Here is a 27,538-nt window from a genome sequence, read left to right as displayed (position 1 = left end):
CTTCTCGAGTGATGGAAGTAGAACCACTAAAAGTTCCTTCTGCAAGTATGAATTACAAAACAGAAGGAGAAAAACAGCAGCTCTGGAACCCACAGAGATTTGTCCTCCACTGCATTCTTAGTCATCTCGCACACAGTAACGTTCAGTCCCACACGAAGGGAACCTTCCTCAGCCTCTGGAACCTTTCTCTAGCCTTTAAGCACCGCAGCTTGCAGGCAGGGAAGGAACAATATCCAGCCTGCCTCCCTCTGTACAGAAAAAGAAGATCTTAAGATAGTGTTTGGGAAGGCAAAAAAGGAAAGATGTTTTAATGACCCCAGTGAGCTCCTCCATCAAATAAATAGCCACAGTACTTTATATTCAGTACTCCCACTTACTTGTGAGTCGTGGGCACATCCCCACAGGTACAAATGCTAGGAGACTAACATAGTCTTACCTGTTTGACTTCAAAAGATACTGTCTGTGTTTCTTCCTCCTCCTCCTCATCCTTGTCCATCTGTTCATAGAATTCAAATAAATCAGCTGGGACATCTGGCTTATTCTGAACATCTGTTCCTTGTGATGTTGATGGACCCAAGCCTCCTTCACTAGATTTGGAAATCTGAAATAGATTCGCAGGAATCTTTAGCCAAGTCTTCATTAGAGACCTCCCTTCCTTAACAAAAATAGGACTCATGAATGATGGACAGAGCATTGCTGACAGAACAGAATGCAACTGCTGACATGACAAACATACAATAACCATTCTAAAAGCTTCTCTAATGTTAATTCAATCATTGTAAAACATGCCAAAGCATACCGCTGATTTACTCGTAAATGTCTCTGTAATGAGCTCTGTCTCTTCACCCTCAGCATTTCTCAGGCGACAGTCTCTAATAACATGGTCCTGCAGAAGCTGCTGAATGACATCAGGATGGGTACTTTCCACAAAATACCTAAATGAAAAGAACAAAGGAAAACATATAATCAGCTGAATAACTCACGGGAAGAACAGTGCGGATGCTTCAATTTACAGCTCTCCCAGATGCACTTTCGAGTCACCCCCCCCCCCATCTTGGGGGTTGTAATTTAAAAATAAAGAAATCACAGCAATCAGAATTTTAAAAGGTGCTTCAAACCAAAAGGAGCATGTATTGTTATCAACCTTGCCCAAATTAGCTGCCATAGATATAACATGAATAGGAAAACTCCAAAAGAACTGCCTAGACAGAGCTGAATAGTCCTCTAACATTATAGTCTCATTTGTCATAGGAGACAATTTTTTTTGAGACTGAACTGAGGTGAGTCTGTGAAAATTCTGGAGGTGGTGTCCTAGCCACAAGACCAAAAAAAAAAGAGACAAGAGTCAAAACACAAACCCTCCAAAAATTTAACCTTGAGCATCCTGAATTTTTTTTTCCCTTGAGAGTCATCAATAACGACGGTCATTGGAGAGCACAGTTAAAATGTGAACCAAGAGAGACTTAAATCTGAACAGGCAAAGGGGAAATGTTTTTCTTGGAGACATCTAATAAGACAATAAAAGCCTGCTAATAATCCTAGCATTAGTTTTAGAATCAAAAAAGAAGCAGCAGCACACTAGATTAGAGTCCTAGGGCTCAACTGCGGCTGTAAGACAGAAAAGAACTTTATGAAGAAAAGAAAGGGAGACAGGGATAACACAGGAAAGTGTTAGGAGAAGTTTGAGTTTTCTGCTTTCTCCTTCCCTCTCCTCTCGCTACCTCAAAATCATAGGTTTACATAAAACCGGTTAGCTCTAAACCAGTGGATCTCTCAAGATTCCTTCCAACTTTATCTTCCATACATAGAACACATCAGATTCAATCCAGTAAGCAGATTTCACACAAACACACGCCTCTTGTCAGGCCACTTGCTTGTCCTTCCTGAATAACAGATTACAAATAAAAACACATGAGACTGAAGGACAGCTGTAGAAAAGCTTTCTAACCTAGATTCTTATAAATTGGGAGTGAATGAATGAAACAATTATCTGAAAACCTTAATGAGACATTGCAAGTCCAAGCAATAAAGAAACAAGCTAGAACATCAAATTAGTATCCTGTTGCAGTAACGTAATGATCAGCACCAGGAGCTCAGGAGAGTCAAACTGAATGCATTGACTAATGCATTAAATGCTTTGAAACAACTGAGAATATGATCTTGTGGTAATGTATGTCGCAATCAACTGGGAGCTGTAACGCAGTTTTCAACTCAACAGCTACTGAGACCACAGTCAGAGTTGTTTATGTACAGCGGTGCGCTTGTTTCGAAGACTTCCTCCTCCATGCTAATTAAGGAAGAAGCTGCTTACCTGTTGTGTTTCAGTACCAGCTTTACCTTCCCATAGCTGACAGTACACAGCTACAAACAAATAAGAATAGTCATTAGGAACGTATAAAGGATTGTTTCTAGGTTTGGGATCAGATACTGCAACACATTTCCATTTTTTGTGGGAAAGGGCAACAGAGTCAAACATTTACTTACAGTGTTATTATGCTTAGGGAAAAAAAACTACTTTAACAACTACTTTCAGATTATGCATACATCATCTCACATAGGAGATCAACCACAGACATTCAGTTTTTATATTCAATTCCAGTCTCCTTCTAGGATGGCAAAAACACACTTGCAAGATAAGGAGGCTCTGTTTTATAGTGCACCAACTACTCCAGCTAACTTCCCACATTACTAACCTTCAGAGTAAATATGAGGAAGCTTACTCCACGTGCGTTTCCTCTGGCCTAAAGCATGCACACTAAGGCTTTGTTTTAGGACCTCCATTTCAAGCTATAAGCCACATATAGGCTACATTATGAAAATATTATTTGTGCAACCATGTATCTTATTTTTTGTCTTTATCCACAGTAAAGTCTCTGACCTCTTGAAACAGAGTAACAGGATAGAATATGACTGTGAAAGCAATGAGTGAGTAAAAACCAATGAAGCAGCAGCAGCAGCAGGAAGAGATTTCCGCAGTAGCAGCAGATAAATTTCCCATAATAGGCTTACCTTGATAAACTGAATTATTCCATCTGGGACACCAGTCTTGCTCAGTTTTTGTAAATACTCTGTGATGTCGCTTGTTTGTAAGCCAACACTAACAGCAGCATAAAGCGAGTAAGCAGTCAGCTTGTATTCATGGATGTGTGTTGGTCTGCACACTGGCTCAGCAATAGCAACCAAAAAATCCTGTGCGTATTTGTAAACTGGAGAAAAGGCTTCCAGAAAGATATGGCCATCAGGAGCCTACACAAGGAAGAAAAAACATGCTGAAAGCACACCAATGTTAGTTGAGAAAAACAAGGAGTGTCCTGTCAAACAGCTGTTATGACACAGAATGACTTCACTCTTTAGGTGATAACGTTATCACCACGTTTCAGAAAAAGTGACGACCCTAACAATGAAATTACAACAAGCAGAAATAATATAATTTTATAAACAAGACCTAAATTAAAGAAATGAAGAAACTAACACAATATACACTGTATATCACTGTAGCTGTTTCTCCCCATCAAGGTGTTGAGACTCTTTAAAAAAAAGAGAAAACTTTACACAGAACTACAAAAACTGACAAGACACAGAAGGAGATACAGGAATATGAAACTTTCATCTTCTGCGTTTGTCAGTAGCCTTTCTAGGATGCTAACAAAAAAAACACATCCAGATTGATTAAGCTTTCTAGACTAACATCTTAGCCTTTTTCTCATTCTTTGTTTTAACAATTAAAAAAAAAAATACATTTTCTTGCTCCAAACAGGAGCAAGCTTCCAAACTTCCCTTCCTCCCCGTCCCCCATTTTACCAGAAGGAAGAGAGGAGGAAAGGTGCCAACTGTGTTTCACAGCATTCAATAACAGACACCCTGCAGAAGCTGGCAGGGCAGCTGCCTCTTCTAAATATGCTTTCGCTATTGGCCATGTTTTACATAGGTTTCTTGACTTCCCTTTTAACGCAGAGAAAACAAACGGTACCAGATAGGGGATATCAGACCACGTTGATTAGTGACGTTTCATTCCAACGTACAAACCAAGTTACTGCGTGAGGGACCAACGCATCCTACTTGTCTTATTAACTCCACCGGTTTCTGCCAGAGCCGGTTTCGCATTCCTCCCGGAAACAGCTAGCTAACGTACTCGTGCTCCCCCAACCCGTTAAGGTGACTGCACGCGTGCAGAAAGGAGCGCCCGGCGCGGCGGCCCCCGCCCGCCCCCGCCGGCCGCGCGGCCCGCACGCACCACCCAGAGGGGCCGCGAGGCGTGGTCGGCCTTCAGCGGCATGTGCTGCCGGTAATCCTTGGCGCCGTACTCGTCCACCCGGGCGCCGCTCTCCTCCACCTGCTTCCCGGCCGCGGACGGCACCGCTTCCTGCGGGTCTTTGCCGGCAGCGTCATCGTCCTCCTCGTCGTCCTCTTCGTAATGGCGCTTCTTGGACTTCTTCTTGTCTGCGAAACCATCAGGAGCGGGGTGAGCGGGGGGGGGGGGGCGTTGAATGGGGGGTGGGAGCCGGACCCCCCCCCCCACCGCCCCCGCCGCGCTCACCCCGCTCCTTCCTGCCCATGGCCGCCTCGCCCCGCAGTGTGGGGGGGGGAACGGTCGCGTCACTTCCGCCGGGGAGGGGCGTGACGTCACGGCCGCCCGCCGCGCCGGGGGCAGAGCGGGAAGTGGAATATTCCCGTTTGGGGACGCTCAAAGCGCCGTTTTCGGCAGGCGCCGCGGCCGCCCGCGCAGGGGAGGGAGGTGGCTGCTGCCCGCCCGGGCGAACGGAAAGGCAGCGACCAGCAAGAAAATAAAACAGGTAAATACAGAGAAACTGGTTTAAAAAAAAATCAAAAATGTTTATAATTTTTTTTTAAACAAGAACAGTTTTGAAAACATAACAAAGTCAAACGTGCATGAGAGGCGACGGACAGAGCGCACGGAGTCGGTCAGCTCTTTCTGAGCTAGGGCTTAAGGACAAGGCAGCAGCGCGCCGCGGGACTAGCGCGACAAGCCTTCCTTGGCACCGCTTTAGGCTTTCTGAAGAGCACTGGAAATTCAGGTGTTGGATTGACATGCTGCTCGTGTAAGAGAGTAGGCCAAGTCTTTAAAGCATGTTGCCAACGTATGACGTTCACCCATCAGCAGGGGGACAAAGGTGCTTTAATCTTTTCCCAGCATGAGCGAAGGAGCAAGGGAGAGGGGCTGCCAAGGAGAGCCCGAGGCAGACCGGGGCAGGGGAGCGCAGAAGGGGCTTCCCCGACTGGTGTTGTCTTCCCCCTTCTTTATTCCCCAGTCAGCTCTGGGGATTCAAAGATTGCTTTTCACCTTTTCAGAACAGTGTATTTTCTCTGCATCAATTAAATACTTCAGCATTTGGGGTTTTTTGTCCGTTTTTTTTTTTTAAACAAAATTCTTAAAAGAGAAATCACACTGTTGTCCCTACAGAGTGTTTTAATATCATCTCTAAAGTACAATTCGTGTCTGATTTTGGAAATACAAATACATTTTGAATGGTTAAAAACAAAAATTAAAAAAATATTTTGAACATCAGCCAGCTGAAAATATATTTATCTAGTAAATAATCTCTCAAAGCTTTTATATATTTAATTATTCTAACTAAACATAGTACCCTTAAAAAACAAGTTCATAAAAATGTAAAAATGAAATTGTGGAATAAGATTACTGGGATATATATATATACACACAACCATTCAACGCATACATAGAATTACAAGTACCCTTAAGTTTGGAAGGTTGTTAGACAAATGGAACTAGTAAGCAACGCTCAACTCCTGAGTTCCTCAACCAAGATAACCATAGGCTAATTTTTAATTTTTTTTCTTTTTTATACACAAGATATTCCATGTAAAGCAGCAACAGCAGTGCAGTTACTGATAGCAACATCTCAAAAGTAATAAAAAAACCATACATCCAGACAGTAGTACATTGCACACACACGTGATTCTCATACGCCCCTCAACAATTGGTCAGAGTATTAAATCAGTGTACAAATTAAATATTTCCAGAAATGTGCAAAAAAGTCAACGTTGATAGAAAAAAACACCTTTGTGTACATACATTACAAACTGTGCCCAGCATTCAACTGAGAGTAAAAACATTTACAGTGAGAAACTGATAGATTAAATAGAGAATTTAATGGCTACATAAAAAAATGTACATTAGATCAAGAGTAAATTTACAAATTTTAATTCCTAGCTTCATGAAAACTAAAAGCCTACGTTCCAATTTATCTAAGTCTCCCTCCACATATTTACAATGATATTCCTTTATATGACTTGCGTGAGGTCTGAGATGACAGACACTATTTTTCATAATAAACTATTTCAATTTTAGGATGACACCACCTTTTAAACTGGTATTCATGAGAAACAAACACTAGGAAACTGACAATCTGATGCCTGTTCAGAAAAGAAAATGCAATCCTTGTTTTTAAATCCACATTATATACTCTTTGGGGAAAAGGATAAGCTATTATTGGGGGAAAAGACATGAAAAACATTTGAAATATTTCCTGCAAGTAGCCACTCTAGAGTTACCATATCCTTTTCCTTATTTCCCCACAAAAGACCTTGACCTCCAGTCCTGATCAGTGGACTCAGAGTAAGGACTGAATCACAAGATAGGATTTTAACGTATTTAATCCAGTTCCTCTCCCTTTAAAGCAGGTTCATGAAGAAATAAGACCTAGCCAAAGCATGACTGCTAACACTGTTTGATACACGAGAATTTTCTCCATCTCCCCTTGCCCCTCAAATATACGGATGTATACATTGCTAGAGAGAAACCAACCAGTTGCTTTATGTAGCACAGCGCGTGGCCACGAGAGTCACCTGCCAAACTCCCCGTATGGCCAGGAGCTGCAGGACACGGGTCGCATCCCCGGAGCGCAGGGCCGCGCGACGCTGCTCTGCCCCAGCGCGCCCACCCCGCAGCCTGAGCCCGACTCCCTCCAGCAGCAGGGATCTGCAGGGCCTCTGACTCCCGTGGCGGAGCCGTGGCATTTCGCTCTATGTTAACGCTCGTGAAATTCAGAAGCTATCGGTGGCCACCACCTACGCAGTATTTCAGTAATGCCAATTAAAATGAAAAAATGGACTGTGCATAGGCAAAGCAGAGAAAATAAAATGAAAAAAGATCCTTTGCTTCCGATCAAGAATTTTGAGTTAGAAACCCCAGTTTGGAAGCAATTCTGCCCCCTTTGGTGTGCGTTTGGGGCTCCTCTTGAAGGCAGCATACACCCCTTAAAGTTGTGGGTGAGATCTGGCTCTGAAGTAAAACAGACTGCTTCGCAGCAGCTTTGAAATTTTCTTATTGTGGAGCACAGAGCAACGTGGATCACGAATCTACTTTTCTTCATGGTATTCCGTAAGTGTCCCAAAACTCAAACCTGGCTACAAAGTAAGTTGCCAAATGCAGTCACCAAGCTTGTACGTTATTTTTAGAATGACATCGATAAGATTAAGTTAAAAAGAGTTTTAAAAAACAAACTCTTCATTTTAATGCTGGCATGAATTTTGCACATCAAAACAGCAACAACAAACACCCAAATCTTTTAAATATGGGCAGTGTCCATCACTTTTTACTAGTACCTGCTTTCTTCAGTTAGCGATAGCTTACTGACATATATATGCGTATATAAGGAACAGTACTAATCCATGAAACATCACTTTTGGCTATATGTAGATGGGGATAGAAAAGCTTTGGTAATTGTATGTGATTTTACACTGCATACTTGTCATGAACACAAGACAGCAAGTTACCAGCAAGAAGAAGAGATACTGGCAGTAATACTTTTGCTTTTCCAGAAACACCATATGGACTTACATTCAAGCACACAAGTTACGCTTTTTCATATGCATGACAAACTTTCAAGACTGAAAAAAAAAAAATCAAAATTCAATTTTAAGTAACTATAGATCTGATCAATTTGCTCAAGTCTCTGAAGCTGCATACGCATTGCTCTATGTTGTCTAAAAAGAATGGCTTGCTGTACTGCACTGTACCTCCTGGTGCTGCAAGAAGGCTTTCAGTCAAGACAATGGCAGGATTAGGATTATCTAACAGAAACAGGGAACAGTTTAACGGGAACAAAGCTAGCTTCACTGAGGAGTTTGCCGAACTGCTAAATCAGAACTAATATTCCTCTATATTGAAAGTAGACAACTTTGAGTACAGTAACATATTTAGAAGTACACCAACCGTCACTTACTAGCCCATTAAGAACTTTTAAGATCTCTGCAGTAAAACCAGAGTCTAGTACCCAGAGAGCTAGGAAACTGTATCTTGGCTGTAACAGCGTCTGTATGAGTGCAGAGAAGTAGTTTTTCTGCATCAGTTTACAGTCTCCAAAATGCAATATGAAAACTGTATTAGCTTAGGTAGTACTCATCAGGAAGTACTTCAAAAATCACTTTTTTAAAGTCTCAATTTAAAAGTCTACAGCAGATTACACATGAAGAACACTTTTCAATGCAGTTAGTGAATTTTGGTTTGGGCACTTGAGAAATGTACTCAAAGACTGTTTTGGTGACACAGAATTGTACGACAGCCATAGCATTTCAATACGGTGTTCAAATATGAACAAAACTAAGGCATACAGATAAAAAGGCACTAGCTAAAAAACCAGCTGTTAAATAACTTATCATGCTGGTATACTGAGAGGACTGTTTAGCTACAGTAGGAATTGCAAATCAAGTGAGTTTTTAAGACTAAATTAAAACTGAGAAAGTAACAGATTTATCAATCAAGAAAAAAGTCAATTATACCCATACCTTTTTTCTGTACTGGCATGGATATTATCATCCTCCAAATTAAAAATGAACAATCTGCTCCTCGAACAGGACTGGGCTGGATCAAGGCTCACCCATTTGTGTTCCCATCAAATGGAACTTGTGTGAACGGTTATTCATCATTTTCCTCATTCCAGCCAAAGTTGGTTAAAAAATACACAGAAGTTTAATAAGATCGGCTGAAACAGCAATAAAAATTCTATTTGTGCCAGAGAGAGCCACGAGCAAAAAATGCCATGAAAGTTATCACCACTAAAGTCAAGTTATACAAGTCGTTAAACTTTTGTTACTTAATATGTGTAAACAGCCAGAATAATAAGATTCATTAGCAGATAAGTCCTTTGAAAATACACATACTCGCTATCAACCTTGACTCTTATTTTCTGCGAGTACAGCTTCATCTTGGCATTTACAGAAAAGCAAAATATAACCCTGCAACAGTATTCTTTCCATTGGTATTCTCTAATAATTGGACCTAGTATTCAAGCATAATTGATGACTTGAAAATGCCGGTATCTTCATTAGTAACATATTAAAAGTTGTCATCGGGGATCTCAAATCCACAACCCTTCTCTCTAATGGAATTTTACGCATGCAGTTCCGTGCACCCTCTGAAACTCTAGAGACAGGGTTTGTTAATTATCATGCCTGTAGTCCACAAAGTGTCTTGCAAACGCTCTATACAGAGGTACTACATAATTTAATACAGATCGTTTTTTTTGTAATACCCCAACACAACATTGAAGTGCAACATGCAAGGGGATAAATAGTACTAACCTTTTGGGAAAACAGTCTCATTTAAATTTGTATATATTTCTAGCTCAAAACATTAACAAATGGTTAGTAACCACGTAAATTTACTGTAAGTAGCTTAGGTCAGCTTAGGGTGGGGGGACAAACAAAATAGCTCAGGCCTAATCTTGATTCATTTAATATAATTTTACTAGAATCACTTGAACTGGCAAAAGCCACCTTCTTATAAGAAGTACGTACTGTCTTTACTCAGCAGCTTTCTGATGTCAAAAAAGTTTAAGGAAGATGCATTCTGCAAATTCTTTTTCCAGTTCCAAAATGCTTACCATTGTCATGACTGAATGCCATTTTTAGAAAAGGCACAAAAGCAACAATTTCAATTATTTTCAATAATTAAAAATCACAATGAGGAAATGATATTGCAATATACATGAGCCAGCACTGCCTCACAGAAAGGACGCAGTATTTATTAGAAAACTAGATTCTGAAAATGTTCAAGCTTCAGAGAGTGCAGTTTCTTTTTAGAATATTATCTTTAATTTTTATGAATGCTACAGATAAACCTGATTATGTTTTCCCTTTAATGTCCTTTTTTGGTAATAATAAATTTCCTTACCTTTTCAGGTATGACTGTCCACTACTGAATTTATATACATTTCCAGCTTGGTTTTGGTACCTTTTTGCTCTGTTTGAAATCAGTCATTTCAGTTACACAATCTTTAAATTAGCTACATAAATTATTAGGCTCTACATTAAACCTCCCTCCCGTGCTGCCACTAAATTTTGCTTATAAAGCAAAGGTCCTTTACAGCAGAGTACACACAAATTCTCTTTAAAGGCTGCTTTCGTACCTTTTATCTATAGTTACAGAGAAACTAAAAATAAGTCAATACTAGTTGACTTTCATTTTGGCCTTCAAAATTTTCCCTGGTCAGGTTAATTCTTCCCATGCTTACAAAATGCTGCACAGTTATATACCCTGACCAAAACACACTATATGCTGGATAAAACACTCATAGAAACTGAAAAGGGCCACCACTCACAGTCTCAGGAGAGGCGGCTCAAAACAGAAGGAAAATCATTCTTACTCTGCTACAGGTAAAGTGATTAGGATAGATCCATACTCCTGCTTATGCTTGGTAGAAGATTTGGAAATTCCTAGAATAAATTCAGAAATCTCATGAGTTAACTGCCATGAGAATGGGTGTGTTTATTATTCTATGTCCATGCTCTTTATGATTCCGATAGCCCTCTAAGGATGCAAAACAGACAGGAGCCTGGGGACTACGGTGTGTAACCTTGCCAGAGGGGCCAAGGTTCACACCATCAGCCTGCTCTGTTTTTATGTAACAACAAAAGCAAGCAAGGAATTATCCAAAACAGTATGTATTATTTCACTTCTGTAGTCTTAATAGTTCCAAAATCCCTTTTAAATTATTTATATAGTGTAATTCTACAAAAATACGAGAGTTTGGACTTTTCTGTAGCAAAAAGTCAGTTATTAACTATACCTGATCAGCACCAGGCTTCTGGACTGAGGACTCATATTTCAGAGTTTTATCTTCTATTATTCTCTTTCACAAATGGAAAAAGTGATTAATTTATGTTTTATGACATTTAGAAACCTGATAAACATTGATCATCTGGATTATCAGGCTGCAGTAATCATACTCATGTTATTTAGTTGCTGGTTCACTTTGTGTTTTTGGCTTATTTTTCGTACAATCTTTTGTGCTGTGCCTTCTTGTTTAGGTGAATTCATCATCGTGGTCTTATGAAAAGTATAACCAGAGTTTTATCTTTTTCAGTGAGTTATTCCTAGTGTTAAAAGACGCCGGGCTTCATTTCAGAAATTTTCAACACATCCTTAATGACCGAACTGTTGCAAAACTTTTTTTTAAGTGCATAATGGGAAGAATTTTATATTATTCAGGCACTTGATGTTGACATACATTCCACCCTAGTGCCTCTCAACAGCTTTGAAGACATTATTTCTTATAGGTCATTCTGAATCAAATAACTCATATACTGCACAAGAATTAGCCTCTCCCGTTCCCCCCAACCATTCATGGGATCGTAGAGGAAGATTCTCTCCTCAATATCACTATTTTTTTCTTAGATAAGATAATTGTCTCCCTCCAAGCTCATGCAATAGAGGATTCTCTTTGGCAGATACAGCAGGAGGCATTCTCCAACTATTTACATCCAACAGCTGACTTCTGCTTATTATGGAAATTTTACCCTTGGAGTATAGTAGTTCCTAGGAGTCTGCATCCATAATCTGTTTACCTGTAAATCTTTTCCTATTAAGATAATATAGTTCTATACCAAAACCTCTATTTACTGAATCCATGTCAAGTTCTTTTTTGTTATTTTCTTTTGGTCACAGAGGAAGTACCAGGTAGACACGCTCCTAAACAGAGAGTTCCAAGTTCTTGCGGCTTTCTAAATTCTCAAAACTGTAGGTTTAAACGTAAACTGTTGAATCTGGAAACCGATTAAAATGCTAAAATATAAGAACTTGGAACTCTCTGCTGCAAGTACCTGTATATACAAAGAACAATCACAGATAAGTAACCTTCTTGTCCTCTAGCTGCATGTCTGTTTTTCCCTGCACCCTGAGTCAGTCAGCAGTGTCAGAAAAAGTCACACAGTTCCTGACTGTCCAATCATTTGTCTTTTTTTTCCTCTTTAAATAAGGAACAAGTATGTACTAAAGTGCTTTATCTACATGAACCACATCAGTACATTATAGAAATAAAAAGTTCTAGTCCTGTTGGGAGCGGGGGAGGGAAGATTCTCATTTTACATACAAAATTTAGATTGTTTACAATCTAAGTGAAAGAAAGATTCAAGAGAATGTGTTCTCTCTCTTGTCTTTTTTCTCCTTTTTTTTTGTAAAAAATAAAAAATAAAAGTGCAGTCAAATAGAAAATAAATGCAGTAGATGCAAGCTGAGTTGAGGCAGGCTGTTAGTGATAGTGTGCAAACGTGTGTCTTAGCAGTTCATCTGCAAATGGTCGCAACTTGGCCTCGATAAAAATCCGTTTCAAGAAATCCCGAGCATGGTCCGAGACATGAGGTGGTAACTGGGGGTTGGTTGGCTGAGTGGCGATTTTAAAGATGGCAGCCATTGCTTCAAACTCTGCCCAAGGGGGCTTCTCAGTGAGCATTTCTACCACTGTACAACCTACGCTCCTGAAACAGAGGCAAAAGTGAAACAGCAGGTTACAACAGAGTCATGCTCTTCTAGGAGAACAAGAAATATCACATAGCTACTAAAATACCACAAATAAATAAGTGTTGTCCGCTTAATGCTCCAGAGCGATTTCAATTGAAAAAAGGATTTCACACACTTGTACATACAGCTGTACTCTTTATCTCAAAGTTACACAAATCACTACCTACCATCTTCACTTTATTTCTTCACTGGGCCAAAAGCAACTACCTCAGTGAAGAAATAATTACATTTTTATCTAGACAATACTGATTGTATTATGACACTGCTACTATTCAGATTCAGATCTAGTGCTCAGCAGGCCAATACAAGTCAAGAACATTACAGAAACCTCGGACTCCAGCTCTTTAGACTCCTTCAGGACGTGAATGTACCTGAAAACTTTCTTGCTCATTATGTCCTAATGGAAATGCAAAGCAAACTGCAATGCTCTACATTAAAATAAATCAGAACATACTACATAAATTTGGATAGCTCATTAGAAATGCATAATAATACCACTTAATAACACACAAAAATTTAACATGAAAGTTAAAAAGTTTATACCCATACTTCAATGCTATTTTCCCCTTTTAGCTAAGGGTACTAAAAAACACACTCCAGATCATCAGGCAGAGTTTTAAGAAAGATCATACATGATCTGTGGATAGGAAGCTTACATTTAAATGATTTCTGAAGGCAGAAGGGTGTGCATGTCCAGAAGAACTTTGCCTCATAAGCCCCATAAGTTCCACCTCTGTCAAAAATATGTGAACGATGCTGCCAAATAGATGGGTTGGAATAGTTTCCCAGGTTTCAAGAAATTTTATGGTAGGACAGAGGTTCATTTCTTACTAAATGCCCACTGTCCAGTTAAGGATTTATTCGACAACAGAAATTCAACTTCAGTATTTCTTAATATTAACCCATCGAAAAAAATGCATTAATCTTGATGCAAATACTTCAAAGCTGAACAAGCCAATTACCACAAATCTATAAGGCTATTCCATAAGTACAGCAGGATAATTACTAAGTGATCTATATTAGGCTAAATGAATTTCCCTGATATGAAAGTATTGCTCTTGGCTGGATGTCACGTGGCTCCTACTATTGTTTTTAAGCACACAAAACATTATTGCTCCTACTTATCTTCTCCTGCTCAACAATTATTCCGTGCTCACAGATCACTTGCAATATAAGGAGTCTAGTGGCTGAAATCATGCCTGTCGAGCTTGTGGTATGTTAGACTGTGATATTACACAGTATATCACAAATATTCATCTTTGAAATTTGTCTTTCCATCTTCATTCTTGAAAATTTAGTAATAACTCAACACCAATACTTTTTTCCTACTCTCCTGTTTGAATTTGGCAAATTCATTCTTAGGCGCTCATGTTTTAAAGGACCGATATTTCATTTCGTGCCCTGCAAAGATATTTTTAGTGATAAATGAAGTTCCAGTAAGCAAAGTATTAATTTATGGGACACTGATTTATCTGACATTTCCAAGCTTCAGTGTAGCTTTCGTCCAGTAACTCACCAGGATTTATGAAGAGTCTGGTACTCCTAACTTCATGCAAGGTTGGTTCAAAGGATTCTCATAGGATCCCTAAATCAATGGGCACAGGAATTGGCAAACCAAAATTCCCAGATTTCTCTGATATTTTCTCAAATATGACTGTCACTGCTCACGCTTGTCACTTATTTCAGCTTAAACCCCAGAACAAAAACCATTCCAACTTCAGAGAGCACCTGCATTCCCATGAGAACAAGCCCGTTCTGAAATGGTGCCTTTCAGCAGGGAAGCTTTCTGACCTACCAGATATCTGCTTTTCTGCCATATCCTTCTCCACTAATAACTTCTGGACTCATCCAGTATGGAGTGCCTGTGACAGACTTCATTCCCGTACCAGAGAGACAGATAGTCTGGAGTCGTTTGCTGGCACCAAAATCACCTAGCTTCACGTTGCCTGCTGAATCTCGCAGGATATTTGCCCCTGGAAGAAAGAGAATGTAGAATTACATTCATGAAAGGCCCATTAAGTCTTTGGAGCAGAAAACAGCAGCAAACATTTGATTCCACTGATACAACACAAGATGGGCCCAGTATTTCAAGCCAGAGAATTTACTTTCTCTGCTCCTTCCTATCACACTACTTCTGAGGTTCAGAAAATAATCAATTGTTCATATTGTTTTGCATCGTAGGCCTTTCTGAGGAAGCTTCAGTCACTTTTGTAAAACCCTAATGGCAAAACAAGCAACACGCCAAATATGTTTTAATATAAGGGAAATAAAAAGAAATGGGATGGAAGTTTCTACAGCACTAAAAATATCTTGATACTGTATTAAAGCAAAATCACAAACGATATAGATTTGTTCAAAACAATCATCTTGCATAAGCATGCACAGATTGACAGTGACAACTCAACCTTTTGGAAAAAAAAAACTATTGATCTAAAAAGCAACAGGAAAACAATGTAAAAGTTTTAGGGAGTACGGTGGCATTTTGTCCAACACACCTTTTTTGCACACCATTGGTCTTACTACATACTCATAGCTTACTTAGGCAGCACTTAGGCATCACCCATATCTTTTTCCAAAGAGTAAATGTTTGTTCCATTAGTTTTCCTGGCTGGAAAATGGAAGAAGACTGAATCATTTGGCTCACGCAAGTCACCTCTGCCAGTAAGTTCTTTTAACAGCAAAGTGCTAGGTAATTTTTATATAACTGATAGAAATGAAACTGCATACATATAAGTACTTGAGAGTCATGATGTTTTCCACTGCATGTTCCATCTATTTGTAATGACATGAGCCTTTGATATATTAAAAACTATTAACACATACACAAAAAAATCAGAACTAAAATTTACGATCGTTTTGCAGAGAGACTAGGGAAACATCTTTAGAAGTCTTAAAACAGTACAAAGATGCTTTTTTTCCTGCCTCAGTTTACAACAGTGATGAAGATAAGTGATGAAAGGCAATGTTTTTGTGATAGTTTTACATTGATTCTCAGTATTTTAGAATTTCAAACTTAACTTTTAGTATTTTACACTAGAATTGAATGTGTAGTAAAGAGCACAGAACTGTGCACAGAACTATCCTTATTACCTTTAATATCTCGATGGACAATCATGTTACTGTGCAAATAGTGAACTCCTTCCAAAATCTGCCGCGTATATTTACGAGTCACATTCTCTGTGAGTGCTCCATATGACTTTAATTGGTCTTTGATGGAACCCTATGGTAAAGAAAGAGTATGAAACACTAACATTTCTAGAATCATAACCGGGTTAATGCTACAGCTGAACCCCCATGAAGTTTATGCCTAAAAGGCAGACGTTGTAAGTTGCAAGACTTCTCCACTACCCTCCACTAAAAAAACACTCAAACCTTTACTGAAATGCTGGACTACTAACGTCAAAACTATCAAATAACTTAATAGTGCCAGCCTGTTGTGCAGAAAAAGAGAACAACATTCAACACCATTCCTGAATGTTTTGATGATTCAATGATGACACTCAATTTGGACCTGCACAGAAAAGATGCCGTTTACCCTGGTTAATTTATACCTGGGGTTTAAAAAAAAAAAAAAAAAAAAAAAAAGGAAAAATCTGAAAGCTGGAGGATTGTGCTTCACATCTACATAAAAATTAAAAGCTAGATAGGCCTTGACTTAAAATAACATTCATGGTTTTATAAATATCTTTGCATAAAATGGCTTTGTCATGCAGAAATATCAACTAAAATTACTTCTTTGATACTGTCCTCCACATCTCAGGAAAAAAAAAAAAAAAAATCAAGAAGTCTCCAAAAACAAAGCCCAAAACTCACCTAAAAATACCATTTTTCTTCTGTGGAATCTCACAGTAAAGTAGAATGCTGTAACTCTATTCAGAAATATAGATCCTATGTTTTTATAAGAGCACATTTTATTCAGCTCTGCTAGTCCCACTTGGTGAGAAAATGAAAATCTACAGTTTTCAGAGCACAGAATAGATCTTGACAAAATAGCAAAAGCAGAACAGTTAAATGTGTACACGAGAGCCACGCAAAAGACAAGTACCAATATTATTTTTAATGCACTTATTCCCACACCTATCTTAACTACTTTTTCTCGAAATAACTGAGCAGCTGATACGGCGACTACACAACAGCATAAGCTGAAGTGCAGCAGAAAGAAACATTGAGCTTTAGGGAGATTCCAGAGTCTACTACTACTAATATTGTCTTTTCAAAGACAGTGCTAGGCAATTCTTATGCCAAAATCAAATGAAACCAGTTTTTGTACAAATCGCTGTAATTCTGAATACATGAACAAACAATGGAGAAGAGAGTCAGACTGCTGTAAGTACCCCCGAGTACCTATCCTTGGCTGTTGTTTTTACTTGGGCGATTCTTTAATATCTGCTTGCACTGCCGCAAAAGCTGTCTACTTGGGTGCATGTCACATTGTGTCGAAACGATGGTTGAAGTGGGCTGGTTTTCTTGCTTACCCCAGGCATATATTCCATGAATATAGAGAGCGTTCTTTCTGGTGGATCTCTCAAGAAGCCGTAATACTGAACAATTCTTTCATGAAGCAGATTTTTCAGCAACTGAATCTCACATTCAAGTGCATTTACTTCCTAAAAGGAGGAGGAAAAAAAACTATGTATGTATTTACCACATCTGATCTAGTAACATTAAAATAACGTTTGGTTTTTTTTTTTTTCAGCAGGACAACGTGTACCTACTTAAGGGATATGCAAACTAAGCAACACTACTACTCTTGTAGGTTATGTAAAGTTTACACATTTTACCATAGGAAAATACTACAGTTAGACTGAGGAAAAAAAGTGTTTGCTTTCTATAAATTGGCTTTGGAACCATTTTGCTCTCATTTCATTGTTTCTCCTATTCTGAAGTTGTATCCGTTTCAGAACGCAGCAGATAGGAAGATGTGTATGCACTCAGAAGTCATTTCATAACATAAGTGGCCCACTGAGTAAAAAAAAGTGGGGTTTTTTTGTTTTTGTTTTAAGTCTTTCTACTGGATTAACTAGAATTAATTCTTAACTTTTCCAACATATCAAGGTTTTTGCTTGGGAAGGACTGGTTAACGTTGTAATCGTGAGATACAGTAAACAAATCACACGAACAAATAAGGTGCTCTCACTAGAGTTACCTGAAATGCTTTACTTCCCGTTTGTAAAATTTACTGTGTATCTTTCAGAATGCTCTACAAATTCAAATTCCACTGGATTCTAGATTTCATCCATGTCTTTCATCAAAATTTATTTTTTAATCCATCTGAGTCTACTGATGATACCCCTCCCCCCCGCCATGTTTCTGAAGTTAGAAGGAAAACAGATTTTTGACACTGACAGAGGCACATTACAAAATCTATGGTGAGGTTACAAAACTATTGCTACAGGAGAGATTCTGCACTTTTCCTTTGTTTGTTTGTTTTTTAATATTTACCAATTGTAAAGCAAAATCAGCTGTTCTGTTATATTTTCAAAGAATTAGCAACAACAACTACACTAGAAATCTACAGCACAAGTGATTCTTGTTTTTTTTCTGGATCTGACATCACTAGTAACAGCAACTATAACTGGTAGCCACTCGATTCTGCAATAATGCTTACACCCATTGCTCCCCAGGCCATGCTGCCCACAGTGTGGAATGCAGTCCTACTGCAGGAAAATTAATAATTCTTTTTCCATCCTGTAAAAAGCAGCAAATACAATTTGGGAAAAAAGAAATAGAAGACTAGAGCTAATTACACTGTTTCTCTTCTTAAACGTCCAATATTTGAAGGACAAGCTCAATTTCAGAGAGATAATAAACTGTCAGCGAAAGCTGTGCTCTTCAGAGAGAAGCACTGCCAATCACAGTAGCTAGCCCTGATGCCCAAAGCATTACCAAAAAAGCCCAGCAACCCATACCCCCAAACCCATAGTTTTCTACACCTTATCCCCCTTTAAAAACAAACCAAACCAAACACCTTTATGCAATGAACTATCAAGCACAGGGAGAACAACAGCTGAACACCTAAGCAGCCTCAGGGTGCGATTCGTCAGATTTTTTCAGAAACAAAAGTTTTTCTTTTTAATCTGACTCATTCCAGTTTTTGTTTTTTTTTTTTTCTTAATGTAAACCCCCCCCCCCCCCCCAAGACATCTGTAGATTCTGGTTTAACAAGCAACCATGAACAATTGGACTGTTACAACTAAAAGGACTGTAAACTATTGAGGGACAGGTGGAAACTATCAGCCAGGATTGGCAGGATAAGAATCTCAAACTGTCTTCATGGCCAAACAAAAAAATCCTTAAGATTTTATTTTCAGGAACAACACTTAAATAAGGACAGAATTTCTGTTTGTATATATAATTTTTTCTAGCTCCTATACTAATTTAAGTAAAATAATTATCCATTTCAGAACACACTTCATAATTGCTTAATTTTATGAACAGAAAATGCCCCAAATTAGGTCATGCATGTTCACTGCATATGGATACATCTGAAAATGAAAATACACGATGCAGCACTAAAATCAGTTAATCACATTAATTCATCAAGGTATTAATAAAACAAGATTCCTAACAAAGTCATAACCCCCCCCCCCCACACACACATTTTAAAATATTTTTCACATTTGGGGAAAGGAACAACATGAGTCTAGCACATACCACTTTAGCAGAAAACCTTAATAAACTCCCTCTTTTATATCACTTACCTTGCTGGTTTCTGGACTATCAGGATCAAACTGAACTTGTTTAACAGCAAGTTCTCTTCCAGTATCAGCATCGTAGCATAGGTATACTCTGCCAAATGCACCTTGACCAAGCAGTTTACCAAGTCTCCAGTTAGTTGGAGCTCGCGGTGCTGAAAATATAAGTATGTTTTGGTTTTCAAATGAGCTTGTTATCCAGCTGATCGACAAAAACTGGAATACACAGAAAATAACTTTTTTTTTTTTTTTTTAAGACTATGCTTTTTCCACAACAAAGACAGTGTGTCCTAAAGCTCTTCGTGTAAGCTACAACGATCAATAAGATTTCCTTTAAGATGGAAAACCATGAGCTAAATTCTTTCACAATACAGTTTCCAAGACAGACATGTGCTTAAAGGAATTAGTAACAGCTAGTCTGAAAAAGGCAAAAGTATGTTAAGGAAACTTAGTAACACTTTTTAAGAATCAAGGGATGATTAAAATGTACCAGTTACAAAAGTCATCATAGAAAGTATTTCTGCTCCTGAAATACCACCATAAACGTAAAACAATATCAACGAGAGACTACAATTTACCAGAGAAGTTGACTAACATGAACAAAAATAAATAGTAACTGCATCCTATGTGATGCTTCTTGGTTCCTCAATAGTCTAATATATCAGAAATTGGGGGGGGGGGGGGGGGTTAAGTGATTTATTATCACGGGTGTAAGTTCCAAGTGAAAATCTACGTGAAAGTTGGCACAGTAAGCAAAGAAAAAACTGCTCGAGAATATAGTCTTGACCTTTTCCTATTAGGGAGACATTATTCAATTGCATGTATTTTGATGACGTGTTTAGTTCTGACATCATATACTTGGAAGGTGATAAGAAGAGTTTTTATTGCAGAGTTCACCAAGTGCCTTAACTTACAGCGACTGGGTGGGCTGATGTCCATGACTGACAAAGTCGGATTGTCTATATCGCTTCCCCTTCTCCTCATTCTGTTATCTTCATATTCTGGTGTAAAGACGCTGCTCCCGCTACTCGTGCTCAGTGAGTGATCAGTGGGACTGAAACTAACTGGTGATCGGAAGCTGTTTCCCTGAGTCCTTCTGGCTCTTGGAAAAGTTTTACGGCCTGCAATGATACACAAAGAATATTAGTGTTAACACCATGACAAATAACTACTACGCAAATATATGCATGCATACACCTAATGAATTGCACATAATTCAAGTCTTCCACGGCATATGATACGATATAACGATTATGGAACGTACTGGTTCAACTTTCCAGCTAGAAGAAAGGCATTTATCACAGATGCATGCAAGGACTATACTGAATCATAAGATGGTTTACGTGACCAAAATCACGAGCAGTTTAAAAAAGGCAGTTTGTGGATTTATTCTGAAATTTAACTGACACAAATTTGGGGGGGGGGGGGGGAGGGAAGGGGGAAGACGCACTGCTCGCTTCAGAACTGCCTCCGTTCTTACTGCTCGGTTACAACGTCTAAACTCCTGATAAAAAGGAGAGAAAGACAGATATGTTTACATTCCAGCGATGACCAGGCTGGCATCTTCACCCTGTGAAGGGATAAGAATTGAAAGCAGAGAAATATCGACAGTTAGAATCAATAGGATGACCACGTGGGGGGAAAAAAAGTGTATGTGTATATATGTGTGTGCGCACGTGTGTGCGCGCGCACGCGTGTGTATATATATAAAACAATATACTGTATACGTGTGTGTACACACATACGCAAACAACAGATGACTCAGAGATGACTACAGCATTAGAATAAAAAGGGACATTGATTTTCAAAGAAAATGATTACAACCAGATGCTTAACAGCTTAATTAAGAAGAATTCTTGGAAGTTTTCACGCTTACCGTCATTGTAGTCTTGTTGATGGTATGAAATATGATATCTTCGGGGATAAGTCCCACCCTTTCCAAATTTCTCAAATATTGGGATATCGTACTCTACTAGAAAATAAAAGGAAAATACATTTCAAAATTAAAAACATGATGAAAGTATATTGAATAAATCAGTTTGGTATTATAAGTCTCAGCATGGGGGAACATATCAGAGGACACAATTCAAAATGAAGTGTCACAGCAAAACAGATTATAGAGCAACCCACAGAACACTAACAAATCACAAGAAATAAAGAACATTCATCCAAAAGTTCTAAAGGATCTCAAGAATTCAATAGCTCAAGTGTGATTTGTAATTTCTTGCTTAAAAGAGTATGAGAGGACTGCAGCAGGCTAATAACTCAAATTTTTAAAGTAACTTCTAGGGCTATTCTGGGACATTACAGTTCCCTAGGAAGAAAACTAGCAGGAACTATTACAAAGAATGAAATTAAAAGATGCATAAATAGGGTAAACTGGGAAAGAGTCAATGCAGCTTGAACTACTAAAACGCGCTCAGTAGGTCCTCCTTTAAAAACCTATTAAAGGAGAAAAATAATCATAAGATAAAGCGGAAAGTCCTTCATGGATAAGTATTTGGTTAGAGGATAAGCACAAAGGATAGGAGTGAACGGTCAGCAGCTCCACAGGGATCTGGGTGACAACTTACATAGTTTAATTAAGCCTGAATTTTCTGGACAAAACAATGAATACTGAGGAGACTGAGCAATTCACAGCAATAAAACCAATAGAAGAATTCCAGAGAGACCTTAAGAGTCTAAGTGACTGGTTGTTAAAATGGCAGATGAAATCCAGTATAGACTAGTGTTAAGCGTTGTGATAATGTTCCAAGAAAACATCAGCTCAACACTGAGTGCTGGCTGAGAAGCAAATTAAACGCTATAAATTATGAGGATATACACAACAAACTTTTTGTCTACTCCATTTCAAAAAAGAATTTAGTAAAATTGGAAAAGGTTTAAAAGTGCAACGATGATCAAAGATACAAAATTGCTTCTCCGTAAGGAGTGTAGGCCTCTACAGCCTAGAAGAGCAATAGCATAAGGAGGGACATGAGAAGTCTACAAAAACCACGAGGGGCATGATGCTTCATACAACACAATGAGCTGTACGACTTCTTTCTACAAGATATTGTGGATGCTAAAAAACAAAAACAAACAAAACAACAACAAAAAACTTCTACAGGTTCAAAGGAGGACTGGACAAATTCATGGAAAAAAACCCCAATAAAGCACAAAAGAGCATCCTGCATCTGGCAAAGTCCTAAAGCCTGACATCTCTAGGAATACATTCTAGGGAAGGAGTATTACATGCTCGTTTAAGGAGGCCTGATAGCAGTTGCGGCAGGAGAAAGACGACTGCGCCAGATGGACATTTGTTCTGATGCTACATGCTATTCTGTTTTTGTTACACACCAACTAATGCGGACAGATATTGAGTATGTGCTTATTAAATGACTGCTGTCTATCCCATCACTAACCAACAAGGGCATCCTGCACCAGGGAGCGGCAGCAACATACAGAGGAACACTCTGACATGGTCTTATTTAAAAAGTTAGCATGATGAATTAACACAAACAGGCTAATTGTTATCAAAGGCAAACTGATTTTTGACATTTCCCACATTTTTGATGTTTATCTCTACAACGTAAATGTTACTTAAACACAGTTATACTTTTAAGAGTGATGTAGTCTGTTAAGCCCTCTAGAATCATTAAAAGAAAAACATTTAATGATTATGTAGATAATCAATTGCATGATTATGCGGATAAAGCTTCATAAACAATGTGAAAAGAAGCCTTAAAATATACAATAATTAAAAAAAACGACATAAAAGAACACCCTAGATTCACTGGAAGCTAGTTATTGTTCAATAGTATAATTCTATTTCAAGGCATGTCCGCAAAAGACACCTCAAACCACTTTCAAGGTTACTCACTGCAGTTGGTATCCTGAACCACGCACAACAATTTGGATTCATGCCAGAGTATGGTATGAAAACAACATTAGTGGTGATGATTGATTAATTTATAGGCCCAGCACACAGTCCTCCTTCAATCTTTCACTTTGCAGTATTTTCCATCACAGCAATCACGAGCACTTAAAAATGGTTCTCATTTCACAGAGGAGAAAATGGAGACTCTTAACATTAAATACATTTACCAAGGTTATGCAATAATTTAGGGACAGACATTACAGTTCAGTCTGACTCACAGTTGTGTGCCTCTATGCACTGCATCATTTGTTGTTCTCAGAGAGGCAAGTATGTTAGTAGTATACACACTGGTAGCAGTGCTATGCATGTGATGAGCTAAAAGAAAGATTTTGCAAGGAAAATCTTATCCTTCATGGCATCTTTTATTGTGTGCAACTAGTAGTTGGATTGTTTGCTTCCATACTGTGTTGGTATAATATGTTACCTCTCCATGCGAACTTTTCCTCTAAGCCCTATTACTTGCAAGAGACTGAATTTTAGAAAGCTAGTATGTTCAGTGATTTTTGCCTACCTGAGAACTCCTGATGATTATCTGGATAGCTCTGTGCTCTTGGCATCCGAGATTTGGGGTAGTTGTCTCTAGAAGCATAAAAAAAAAAATACAGGATCTAAAAACTGCTGTTAATCTAATGAAGTATTCAAAACATTTACCATCTAATTACTTATGACTGTAGTGCTATACAAGTTGCCGCACCTTGTCTACAGACATAGAACTTAAGTTAAAAAAAAAATCTAGTAGGTATCAATAATAAAGATCAGTAACAATGGAAAAGCTTGCCTACAAAAATTCTTGACAAAGTTTAACCAAGGAAATGCAGAACCTTTTAACATTTCTCAAAGTATTTCTTCCTCTCTCCATGAAACTCACAAGATTAAGAGAGCAACTTCACTGAGTTGCAGAATGCTGAAGAATTTTTGGCTTCCTTTGTGATCATGTTATTCCCTATCTACAGTCACTGTTACATAACTCCTATCAACAGGAATAGATGGGATTTGCCAGTCAGTCAGAACAACCCATTACAGTATATTTCCATAAGAATACTAAACCAGTGTAAGTTCTGGTAAGACTTTCTCTACTAGGTAACAGCAGTTAAACAGAGACACAAAACCTACACTCTTGTAGGAAATATCTGAACAGAGGGGGGAAAAAAAACAAACCCGCAAAAAAAAAAAAACCCACAAAACCCCACCCTCTGCACACTAAGTAGATGGGACAAACGAAGCAAATAATAAAAGAAAAAAATAACCAAAGAAGGTTTTGAAGGGGAAACATTATAAACTCTTCCTCTCTACTCACCCTGACCCAACAAAAAAAATAAAAATTTGGCAAGTGACAGAATTTTTATCCTAACTACAGTGTATAACCTATTATGCTCCAGCCACAAAATTTTTCAAGTCTATTATTCTCTCTTTTGTGAAATGCAGACATATTATTTAACTCAAAAACTTATAAATAAGACCAAATGTGTTTGCGTCCTCAAATCACACATTCTCAAATGAAAAGGTACTATGGAAGCTAGAAGTACCTGTAATTCTACTAGTGTATTATCTCTACAAAACTTTAATGTATTTTCAAAACAAGCCACTTGCTAAATGTCTTTATTCTAGAAAAAATGAAGATATGCAAGACAAATTTTACCGTAAAAATCAGCTTCTAGGTCAAAAGTTTAAGGTCTACCTTTAAGTTAATGTTTCGTTTCTAATCAACCACGTACTGCATTTACAAAAAAGATCTGTTAAGTTTTATTCGTAAAGGACCTACTGCAGTCTGTAAAATATAACTGCTACAAATTAGGTGTCTGAGCTCCTATGACACTAGACAGTTATGTAATAATATCATGTTCTTTTTCACAGGGTCCAATATGCTGGCTTCCTTAGAGAGCTATTTGCACAGCGTTCCTTGACGTGGAGCTTGCAATTCTGACGCGTGTGGAGCACCAAGCATTATGGTCACAAACCGCTTGGAAACCAGCGTCTTACAGCGAAAGGTTATTCTGGCTCGGCTCAATTTCTGTTGTAGGGAAATGTTGCTGCTGTTTCTTTGCATGCACAAACAGAGGAAGATCAAGTGGTCTTGAGGTGATTAACCTGCTGTTTAAGCTATACTTCTCACCACTCAAAACAAAAATACTTTTGAAATATCACAAAATGTATCCATATTCTACATTTAAGTTTCCAAACCCTGTTTACATACTGTCCCACAGAAGAGAAATACCTTCCCCAAAACATACGGTGAGGGCCTATCAAATTTACCCCGCAGCCTCCTGCCCCTCCATAGATGGACCCCAAACAATCTAAGTGCTTGCCAGGAAAGATGAACTTTGCAGCACGCCTGGAAGAAAAACAAGTTCATCCACAGTGATCTCCTCCAAACATAAAAGTTTGGATAAAAAAAAAAAAAAAATCTACCTCAGCTGTAACTGGCTGTTCTGCATATACGACTGATACAACACATGGAATCACTGTCCAACTCCAGATAGGTGGAGTAGAAGGTCAGAAGTATATACTCATACATATCACGTTCTGGACAAAGACTTTAACTCAAGCTTACTGATTGTCGTCCTAAACACCTAATCCAAGCAGGCTTATGACAACTATTCATCTGCTTATTTCTTCTGCAAAATTCATCTCTAATGGTGAATATTCTACTTTAAACAACAGCAGCAAAAATCAACAATTCATCTGTAAGATGTTCAATTGTATTTGCAATATATTTGTGAGAAAACCTGTAGCATTCAAAAAATGTTTACCAATAGGAATCCTATAGCTCAGACTAATCGCCACAGGCAATAATATACAACATTTTACCTCTCAACTAATTAAATACAAATATTTAATTAGCAATATTATTTGTTCACCTACGCCAAATAAACAAGTAGCCAATCTGCACAACGTAACACCCAAAGCTATTTGCCTGACACACCAGAAGCCAAACAGGAGTATATTCTGTTTGGCTTACCTGGCAGCTGAGGAACCGTGGACAGTGAGTGAGCCTACGCATCTCCTGACAGGCCAGGCAAAACAGAGCTCCAGACCGACCACAGCATAGGCTGCCTCCTGCTAACTGGCAGGTTTAAACAAGGAAAAATAAGTGGAAAGTCTGCAACAGGAACAAGGGAAGAGGAACGGACTCCTCTCTATGTTTCAAGTTTAAATCTTGAGGAAAACAATAGGAAAAAAAAAAAAAAGGAAGCTACATTTCTCTTCCATGCCTTAGCAATTAAATTTCAATACACTTCTCTGAATGTTCTGTATTACAGAAGAATTTCTAGAACAAGGTCAGTAATGTCACTGAAGAGTTATTATATGTTACAACTGGTACATTAAGCAATCTAATAAAAACAAATAATGAACTTAAGTAATTCTTACCCATCTAAAGGGCTGTCAAGTGACGGACAGCTTCCTGAACCAGAATTTTCAGGACTACTCAAAGACAATGGATCCAGCATCTAATAAAATAACAAGCAGAGAGAGAGACCAACAAGTTCAAGTTTTTCTTTTTTGAAATGCTTTAAGGGTCTTGCTTTGAAACTGCTAATAAAACAAAACAAAAATCACGTTAATTAGAAGAGTCAACAAAAAGTTAGATGCTGTAATTGAACCAGCGCTATATGCAGTCTTTTTTGCTGAACGGATGCCGTCATTTTTCTCTTACCTAACTAGACTATAATTAAGGTATTTAATTCTTTACCTTGTTCTGGAAATTGAAACTTATACTGCTACATTCTTCCTACATGCTCTATAGTCTGTTACTACATAGCCATACTGGAATGAAAGTAGCTTAATAAAATACCTCTAAAGGGGATTTTGACAGAGATAAGTTTTCAGTGTTTTAAAAAAAACCTGTTGTCAGCACTGAAGAAAACTTCAAATATGGCAGACAGTGTCATGGATGCAACTTACATCATCTCTGCCGTGATTTAAGTTTGGCCAACTAAGTTACAGAAAACATCAGAAACAGAATTCTCTGAGAAGCTCTCAATTATCTCTAAGACTCCAAACAAGCTGTGCAGGAAGTAAAACTGAACAGAAAACTGAAGGATAAAGAAGGAGAAGGCATAAAATTTATAAATGCTCTTTCTTTTCAGCCAAACTAAAATTCTGTTTCAATTAAAATAAAAATTTAATCTGAAATTGGAATTT

At 38.3% G+C, this 27,538-nt stretch overlaps 2 protein-coding genes and 1 long non-coding RNA gene across 5 annotated transcripts in view; 1 reads left to right on the top strand and 2 right to left on the bottom strand.

Annotated features, from left to right (window-relative positions):
• Positions 1–4,634, bottom strand: part of ERCC3 (ERCC excision repair 3, TFIIH core complex helicase subunit) — a 23,985-nt gene extending 19,351 nt beyond the window's left edge. Inside the window, exons 1-6 of the mRNA XM_068948967.1 lie at positions 4,538–4,634; positions 4,235–4,440; positions 3,010–3,246; positions 2,312–2,361; positions 800–935; positions 437–601 (exon numbers count right to left, since the gene is read on the bottom strand). Coding sequence (XP_068805068.1) covers positions 437–601; positions 800–935; positions 2,312–2,361; positions 3,010–3,246; positions 4,235–4,440; positions 4,538–4,556 — 813 coding nt within the window. The 5' untranslated portion in view covers positions 4,557–4,634. The remainder of the gene's footprint in view (positions 1–436; positions 602–799; positions 936–2,311; positions 2,362–3,009; positions 3,247–4,234; positions 4,441–4,537) is intronic.
• LOC138067660 (uncharacterized) lies at positions 4,432–27,538 on the top strand. The gene is made up of 3 exons (XR_011141945.1): positions 4,432–4,462; positions 4,706–4,793; positions 25,250–27,538. It is a non-coding gene; the product is annotated as an uncharacterized lncRNA (long non-coding RNA).
• MAP3K2 (mitogen-activated protein kinase kinase kinase 2) overlaps positions 11,922–27,538 on the bottom strand; it is a 50,870-nt gene continuing 35,253 nt past the window's right edge. For 2 of the 3 annotated variants that reach the window (XM_068948969.1, XM_068948970.1), the window contains exons 9-17: positions 26,765–26,844; positions 23,907–23,974; positions 21,353–21,445; positions 20,391–20,597; positions 19,483–19,631; positions 17,257–17,388; positions 15,872–16,001; positions 14,577–14,754; positions 11,922–12,738 (exon numbers count right to left, since the gene is read on the bottom strand). In XM_068948969.1, coding sequence (XP_068805070.1) covers positions 12,513–12,738; positions 14,577–14,754; positions 15,872–16,001; positions 17,257–17,388; positions 19,483–19,631; positions 20,391–20,597; positions 21,353–21,445; positions 23,907–23,974; positions 26,765–26,844 — 1,263 coding nt within the window. In that variant the 3' untranslated portion in view covers positions 11,922–12,512. Of the gene's footprint in view, positions 12,739–14,576; positions 14,755–15,871; positions 16,002–17,256; positions 17,389–19,482; positions 19,632–20,390; positions 20,598–21,352; positions 21,449–23,906; positions 23,975–26,764; positions 26,845–27,538 lie in introns of all 3 variants that reach the window. The other variant, XM_068948968.1, reaches the window with a different exon arrangement.

Source organism: Struthio camelus, chromosome 6 (assembly GCF_040807025.1).
Source record: "Struthio camelus isolate bStrCam1 chromosome 6, bStrCam1.hap1, whole genome shotgun sequence".
NCBI classification, from domain to species: Eukaryota; Metazoa; Chordata; class Aves; order Struthioniformes; family Struthionidae; genus Struthio; species Struthio camelus.
The sequence above is the reverse complement of the archived record's forward strand: the minus strand, read 5'-3'. Positions and strand labels throughout refer to the sequence as shown.